General features: G+C 34.4%; 1 protein-coding gene across 1 annotated transcript; it reads right to left on the reverse strand.

The window, feature by feature from the left end:
* Positions 1-6795: 6795 nt before the first annotated feature.
* On the reverse strand, positions 6796-8759 carry LOC116289558 (trace amine-associated receptor 9). Its single transcript, XM_031696507.2, has one exon. It carries the CDS (start codon positions 8591-8593, stop codon positions 7508-7510), a length of 1086 nt encoding a protein of 361 aa, XP_031552367.1. The 5' UTR covers positions 8594-8759; the 3' UTR covers positions 6796-7507.
* Positions 8760-9133: the final 374 nt, after the last annotated feature.

Consider the following 9133-nt stretch of genomic DNA (forward strand, 5'->3'; position numbering starts at 1 on the left):
TTACTGCTGTAATATGACAGAAAGTAAACCCGGAAAGCCAAAGGCCATAAAACAAAGATCACAATGGACATGAAACTGACGTAAGACGTTGCTATGACAACATCAGAACCCTTGCTATGCCATCAAAAATGTTTATTTAAAAAATCATAACTCAGGATCCAAATGGTGAATTTTTTTTAAAAACCAGAATATTTCAACTTTGTATCGTAATCTTCTTTTTGACAAAAAAAGAACAAATTCTGTAAGAGGGAATTGGTAAAAATCGATAAAATTTGTTTGGAATAGTTCCCAAAATTAATCTTTATTTTCTTTCAAATCTGTCTTAAAAACTTATCTTTTCAAGTTATGCTTTTCCTAAGTACTATTAGTTTTATGTAAGATTATTTATAATTCATATATTTAAAGTTCATATATAAATTTTTTTCTTTAAATTATTATAACTGTAAATATTTCTTAGCATAATCTTTACCAAGTAAGTGCATTGATTTGCCCATTAAACGTTATTATTATTATTATTATCATTATTATTATTATTACTGTTATTATTATTATTATTATTATTATTATTATGGTTATTATTATTTCTATTATTATTATTTTTATTATTATTATTATTATTATCATTATTATTATTATTATTATTATTATTATTATTATGGTTATCGTCAAAGCAATGCTCGATGATTAAAAAGGAAAACCTTCAGTAGTTTCTGTATAACGCAATAAAAATAAATATATTATAAAAAGTAAAATAATTAATTGTGAGAAATCAGTCAGCAAACATATACAAGTATGGTGCCAATGATTTCTATTGGACACCAATGACGCGACCTCAATAACTTTAAATCCAAGCAGAACCTAATATTGCGTGATTCAAAATAAATTTTAGGCTGCTTAGAAACGAATTGTTTTCCAGTTTTCCCAACAAAGGAGAAGGACGGAGCAGGGAGGAGAGAGCAGGGAAAACGGCTAAAAAAAGGCTATATGGAGAAAAGAGCCAGTATGAAAAGAGAGAAGAGAGAAAATCCGTATTATCTATTTTAATTAATTAAAAAAAAACTTTTATAAAAACATTTGCGGAAGGTGAAACGGTTGAAACAAATAAAGGATTAGAGAGAAAAATAGGGCAAAAATAGGGAGGATAGGTATCATTTTAGTCTGGGATAGGGTCGTTTTTGTCTGGCGAATAGGCTACGCTTTCTGTCGGCCCAAAAACAATAAAAACGTTAGTAAATATTGATTGCAATCTATTGAAAAACCGTACTTTCCGTCTTTTAATCTGGGATAGGGTATACAATTCTTAGTTTTAGTCTGGGGTAGGGTATGTAAAATCAAAATTTTAGGTCTGGGATAGGGTCAGGGTTTTGAGGTCCTGGTGGCACACCCCTACCCAAGTGGGGGTGGTAGTACCCCTCCCCCTCCCCACCCCCCAGCCCCCCCCCCCCCGGGGGGGTCTCTGCTTCAACTCCGAGCGGAGTGGACCGTACTTAGTCGTCTTCTCTTCTGAATCTGGAGAGCGATGGATTGGCTCTTATCGCCCACGAGGTCTTTGATCGCCTTGCTGACCTTTCTTGAGTATCCTCCCAAGACATCGATGATAATGTTGTACTGTGTGACGTGGTGTCCTGGGTATCTCTGCTTTAACTCCCAGCAGAGTGGACGGTACTTAGTCGTCTTCTTGGTGTATTGTGGGATATTTGAAAAGATAATCTATACGTCGTATATATCTAAAGAGATAGAAAATACAATTGGTTTTTTTTTTTCTTAGTGAGAAATGTAATTAACGTATTTTGGCAGAACTTTATTAAAATTTATTATTATTGATAAAATAAAATAAAATTATTATTATTGTTATTACTATTATTATTATTATTATTATTATTATCATTATTATAGTGTTTGTTGATGTTGATGTTGACATGGCAAAATATTGGGTGACATTTGCTTGTTATTTTTGATTTTCGTCCCCAGTCCCCTAAATTTTGACCCAAAATCTTCGTAAAAATGGAAAAACTTTGAGTGAAAATGAAAATTTGACAATGTTGTAACTGAGTTTCTTCAAATGTACGACCGAATTTAAGTTTTTTAGCTACTATTCTATCTACAAATGTTAAAATATTCCTGAAAGCTGAAAAAAAGGCAATGTAAATCCGAGTTCGAAAATTCAAGGTGAGATACAGAGCGTGACCACATGCGTGACTCGTGAGTCCGCGCGGCCATCACTTTAAGCGGCTATAAATTATTCAAAACATGCATTTTCCTAAATGTACGAGTGGATCTAGGAGGTCTGGCATCTTATTATCATTTTTGCACCAAATTCGAAACATTTTGAATAAAAAAGTCTCTGTAAATAAGCACTCGAAAACAGATGATGTTTGCGATTCCGGGCTTGCCGTCGCTTATAATTAACTGTGTTATGCTTGGGATTGCGCTGGCCTTGTTTTGTGCCGAAGCCGAAGCCATACAAAACGAAAAATACAAAGAAAACAATGCGAGAAATGTCGGGAATAATAGCCGCGAACAGTATTATTCCTCATTTCAGACCTTGATAAAGTAAGTTCAATTAGCTCTACTTTAAAAAATTACATGAAGTAAATTTAATCTTCAATCTTGAAATTAAAAGTTATAGTCCCTTTTGTGGAATAATTTTAAAGAGTTTACAACTTAATTCTTTGTTTTGTTGTAGTAAACTTCTTTATGAAATGTATAAATCGGCAGAACAAGAAGCTGAAGAAATAAAAGAGGTGGATAGCAAGACTATCATTAGAAAAAATTCTGTCAAACAAGACTATTATTAGAAAAAGATCCTGATAGAGAATCAAGAGAATATGAAGTAAGAGAGCATGGAAATCCGCCATTTTGTTTTGGAATCAACTAGTTTCAGTCCCAATCTCGGACAAAATCGTCATATTTACGTCATTTTCCTACGGCATGTCGTAGGGTTTTAAGCCAAAGTTTAAAATGCTACGACAAGTCTTGAGGCCGCGTACGTCTGTCGTAGGACCATTTACACGACCCGATTTTGAGCTGATTTTGCCTTATACGTCAAGTCGCGCGCGGCAAATCGTGCCGTGTAAATAGGCCTTTAGCATGCGAATCTTAATTGGTCAGATTGTAGTGATGTCATGGGTACAAGAGATCGGCAGTGACAAAGCAAGCTTCACGCAGTTGACAAACCAAACTTTATTCAATTTGACGAGAAAATGTGTTTAGAGAAATTCCTTGAGAAATTCTGAAAGGTTTTTTGAAAGAATCCATTATAACAGCATATGTAAAAAATACTCAGCTGAGACAACATCATTCAAGCTTGTTTTTAAATCAAAACAATGGTCGCTCGATTGAGACTCATTCATTTTGGAGTTGATTGCAGTTATAGATGAAACTGTAAGTTATTCCACAATTCTCCACCTAAACTGAAATACAGTTAATATTGCTGCATCCCAAGAACACGTACTTCTGACCTGAACTTCAGTGTTTTCAAAACGACAAGTTATGTAATGGACATCTAAAATGAAGGTAGATTGGACTCGTTTACGAAAGAGCCGGATTTTCGATGAACAAACTTGTTGAATTCACTGAGTCAAGAGTTTAAAAAACTTTAAACTTGAAAGAAAATTTAACATTTACTGTTCGAATCAGTTGCTTACCAGTAAAAAGAAGAGGTTTTAAGAAAGCTGAAAACAGTCAAGCTGCTCAGAATAGAAGAATTAAACATAAAGGCACAAATACGCCGAACTGAGAGCATCTAGCAGAAAAAATCGCAAGTAAAATGCCCTTCAATCAGATAAAAATAATCTCTTTTTTATTAGTTTGAATCCTCAAATACTAAGTTTGATTCACTTTTTGTACTTCGCCGATATCGTGATTGTATTTCTATTGTCTGTTTGGGACTTTAGAAGTTGAAAAGTTATGAAAAAAATACCTGAACATTGAGGCGGAGCGAAAATTCATGGTGCAAAATTTGAAAGAAAGTTCTAGTTTTATAATAGTCAAACTTTTTCATTAATTCACCTTTTCTCAATGGACAATGTCTTTTGTCTAAAGTGACACACCGTATTTTGGCAAGCTAAACATATTTAATGATTGTGAAAAATCACTTCAGTGCCTCTTGTAGTTTTTTCCTCTGTGAAAACAGAAAATTTTCTTCGGCACATTTCGGTGCAAATAGTTTTTCTGATTCGTGTGTGAAACAAAATACTGGTCTTGTTCATCGTCTTCTTAATTACTTTAACTTAAACTTTATTTACTATAGAAAACACTACGGTATATGCTTTTTTAGCTGTCTTCACTGTAGGTTTTTCGCTATTTTAATCGTATTTTTTATTGCGGTTTCCTTGCCCATGGCGTCTTCGCTGTTTTTAGCGCTTGTTTGTATGTGACTGAAAACCATCCTGATTTGATCTTTTTCGATGTTCTTTTACATCAAATGTTAAGTTAATGTTTAATTCGTCCATGAAGAACACATGATACTTTAATCATTTCAACTTTTTACTAATTTTGAAGGCATTCCTCTCGTCGGGAACTAAACAATTTTCGCTCGCATGGGAGTCACTACAACTCTGAGCAGCAATAAGGGATCGCATGTTAGAAATAGCTCAGGCTTGCGCGCGCAGCTAAAAATAGATTTTCAAGAAACTTTCATGGTTACAGACCCATGTATGGGAGATGTGCTCTCTTACTTTATATTCTCTTGTAGAGAATGTATGCCAGAAATGCAATGTTCCTGGAGTCATACTCAATTCTAGACTTTGTACAGATGTTCAAAACAAACAAAGCTTGTTGTCTTCGAAATTCAAATGAGTTTGACCCAAAAGATTTAAATATCGTACTTACTTCGATCGGATAAATTTGCTCTTTATTGATATTTTCTTTTTTGGTTTGAAACTTTTCCCTTGTATACCAAGTAAGCCGTCTTCTAAAGTTTTAAAAAACCCTTTCTCGGGACGCTTACGCTTACCCGCCATTTTGAAAGCTGGCTCCTCCACGCATGCGCTATATTATTCATGTCCAAAATGCGCAAGCCTGGGGCGAATGTCTCGTCTGAGTGGCCAATATTTTCGTATGGTGATGTTGATGTTGATGTTGATGTTGATGTTGATGTTGATGTTGATGCTGATGTTGATGTTGATGTTGATGCTGATGCTGATGCTGATGTTGATGTTGATGTTGATGTTGATGTTGATGTTGATGTTGATGTTGATGTTGATGTTGATGTTGATGTTGATGTTGATGTTGATGCTGATGTTGATGCTGATGTTGATGTTGATGCTGATGTTGATGCTGATGTTGATGTTGATGCTGATGCTGATGTTGATGTTGATGTTGATGTTGATGTTGATGTTGATGTTGATGTTGATGTTGATGTTGATGTTGATGTTGATGTTGATGTTGATGTTGATGTTGATGTTGATGTTGATGTTGATGTTGATGTTGATGTTGATGTTGATGTTGATGTTGATGTTGATGTTGATGTTGATGCTGATGTTGATGTTGATGTTGATGTTGATGTTGATGTTGATGTTGATGTTGATGTTGATGTTGATGTTGATGTTGATGTTGATGTTGATGTTGATGTTGATGTTGATGTTGATGTTGATGTTGATATTGATGTGATGCTTGCTGTTGATGTTGATTGTTGATGTTGATGCTGGATGTTGATGTGATGTTGATGTGATGTTGATTGCTGATGTTGATGCTGTGTTGATGATGTTGATGTTGATGTTGATGTGCTGTGATGTTGATGTTGATGTTGATGTTGATGTTGATGTTGATGTTGATGGTGATGTTGATGTTGATGTTGATGTTGATGTTGATGTTGATGTTGATGTTGATGTTGATGTTGAGTGTGATGTTGATGTTGATGTTGATGTTGATGTTGATGTTGATGTTGATGTTGATGTGATGTTGATGTTGATGTTGATGTTGATGTTGATGTGATGTGATGTTGATGTTGATGTTGATGATGTTGATGTTTGATGTTGATGTTGACTGTTGTGTGATGTTGATGTTGATGTTGATGTTGATGTTGATGTTGATGTTGATGTTGATGTTGATGTTGATGTTGATGTTGATGTTGATGTTGATGTTGATGTTGATTTCCCTCCTTTTCCTGTTTTATCGTAATCATTCCATTATAACATATCTATGCCTACAGCTAGACTTGTAAAACCAAATATCAACCAATTCACGCAGACATTTTCTGTCGGTCACATTTTAGGCATCGCAGTACAGTGAAATTAAATTTTCCCATTTACTCTCACATCGTTTATACCAGAAAGGTGAAGTTATCTTCAATTCCTTGATTTTTCTGTATATTTGAAAAACAAATAGACGGGAAAAAGTGTGCAAAAACTTAATTAACTGAAGTCATATAACATCGCACACTGCCATGATATTAAAACGTGAAAGTGGAGTATGTCTTCGGGTTCTATAATGATAACAAGACATCTACAAAAAAAGATATAACATTTCGTTTAATTTCTGTATAAAAGCATCTCTAATTATCTTATTATCTTTCCTACAATTTGTCCGCGTTTTACGATAATTCAGTACGATAATTTACTACGACAATCCAGTACGAAAATTCAGTACGATAATTTACTATGATAATTCAGTGCGATAAGTTACTACGATACTTTTGTACGATAATTGACTACGATAATTCACTACGATAATTCAGTGAGATAATTCAATACGATATTTCAGTACGTTTTACGATAATTATCATTTTGACTTAACGAATATTTCACAATTAATAATTCCTAGTATAGATTTAATAAAATGGAACCTATCGTTTTGAAACATGGGTAATCCTATTAATTCTTTTCAAATTTCCCTTTTTCATTACTTCTTTCTTTTCTTGTATTCAATACAATTCTCGTGACAAAGACAGCCTTAATTAAACGCTTTCTAAAATCAAAATACTTTCTCAGTTACTAGAGATCCTCAGAAGGCTAGTACCAACCCTAATTATGAAAGTCAAAACATGTAAATTTGAACCTTTTTTTTCATTTTTTATTGAAACTTTTCAATTTTATCATCAATATTTTTTTTTCTATCTCACAGTCTTTTCTATCGGTCGAAGTCATTGGAGGCAAAAATGATCCAATATACACCGTGTTATTAATTTACACCAGCCAATAAAATCGTGTTTATTTTGACTCTTTTAAGTTCTTTAAGAGGTAAATGTCCAATTTTGTCGAGTAATAAAGGCAATCTGGTCTATTGCTATACAGCACTGGATGAACTAAATGAATTTTAAGCCAGTGAAAATGGTGTCAAAATTTATTTCATTTGGATAAACATTTATAACTCACACTTTTACGCAGAACGAAAATTTCTATAAGCTTAATCTAAATTTCATATTATCTTGGCACATCTTTTTTTTTTTTTTTTTTTTTGTTTCTATTTTTTTTCCAATTTTTCCTCGTCATCTTTCTCCTCTTTCTACCCTCTCTACATTTCTTTAAATTTCTTTTTGTTTTAATTTTCCTTCCTTTTTTTCTGTTTAAGCTACTGGAGGCAAAAGAAAATTGCAATCCTTAAATTTTGATTGTTTATTAACCGGGTCATTACATGGACTGATCCGAATCTGTGAGTCTTTAATATTACCAGGACTGGGGTTGGAAGTTCCCATGTCAATGACACTTGGTCGAGCCCTCGATCTTGAAATCATTTCTTCAGGAATAATTCTCGTTTTTTGAAGCCCTAGACTTTGTTTACAGGCAATTCGAAATTCCGCACTTCTCATTGAATACACCCATGGGTTAACCGCAGAACTCATATAAGCAACCCACTCTACCCAAATCCATACTGTTCGAGAAAAATTTTCCTTTTTGCAACCTTGTTCTAGCGTTAAGTTGATCGACGCTATCACCAAACTTGGAAACCAAAGAAAAAAGAAAAGCGCTATGACAATCCCAATGGTCCAAGCTGTCTTTCGATGACGTGCCTCTTCAAGCCGTCTTGTTTCCTTAGCTGTAGTTTCGTTCACGATTCTCCTCAACTGCTTCCTCGCAGCTTTAAAAATAGCCAAGTAACAATACGCAGTTACAGTAAAAGGGATTCCGCATGATAATATCGCAGTGGCCACCCAAAGAAGGGCTAATTTACTATCCGGGAGAAAAAGTCTCAAAGAAGCAAAAACAAATGAAAAGATCCAAATGAAAGTAATAAGATACCCCGAACGATGTGAAGTAAACATTGAATCGTAGAGAAAAACTTTTGTGATGGCAACATATCGGTCAACACTAACAGCCAGAAGGCCAAACGTCGTTGCTATGACTGCTTGAATCCATAAGAAATCAACTCCTTTTTTGAATGGATTTTTGTCATTAAAGCTTACTCCAAAGTAGCTGTACTTAATACTTCTGACAGCCAAAATAGGGTCCATGACCGATCCAACCAAGAAGTCTGATGCAGCCAATGATGCAATAAACAAGTTGGAAGTTGTCCGAAGACTTCTTGTGGTGTATATGGCGAGTAAAACCAAGACATTGCCGGTAACGGCTACCAATCCGGATAAAGAACTTAAAACAGCTAGAATTATAAAGGATATTGATCGATCTGATCCAGGGCATTCGGTACCATTCATTCTACTGTGTTTTTGCTTCTCTTTCTTGCTTCCTTCTACATGAAACTGAATTAAGGTCCTACACTTGAAAAACTGTATTATGAATTACAAAAGAATTATTTATTAAATTGATCTGTTTAGAGTAAAGCCAATGAACCTTCGTCATCGCACAAACCACCTGCGAGCCAAGAGCGTCTTTAGTTATTCCTTATCTACATAATGAAATCCTTGAATGACGTTTTCAAATTCAGCTTTGACATTTAATTTATAGTGCGAAAAAAATGAATGCCTTTTATTTAACTGAAATTGGATCCAGACCAATGTTTAATCTAGACTTGGTGGACAGTGAATTTTAAGTTTAAGGCTCTTCAGACGATCGAAAATAACCCTTATCAAACTATAGTGGTCTTGGAGTTGAGCATCAATATTCATGTATAAAATAAGAGAGACGATAACGGTGTATAATTTAGATACGACCGACAAAGCTCCATATCGTATATGTGAACCCTTGGCTATATGCCTGGTTATTCAGAAAAGTGCCGCGCTAACGTAAATATTATG

Source organism: Actinia tenebrosa, unplaced genomic scaffold (assembly GCF_029948245.1).
Source record: "Actinia tenebrosa isolate PJP-AT-01 unplaced genomic scaffold, QUT_ActTen_1.0 PGA_scaffold0__85_contigs__length_37466705, whole genome shotgun sequence".
In the NCBI taxonomy this organism is placed as follows: Eukaryota; Metazoa; Cnidaria; class Anthozoa; order Actiniaria; family Actiniidae; genus Actinia; species Actinia tenebrosa.

Excerpts from the sequence above, each read along its gene's own strand:
- LOC116289558 (XM_031696507.2), bottom strand. The coding sequence starts at position 8,593 with ATGAATGGTACCGAATGCCCTGGATCAGATCGATCAATATCCTTTATA.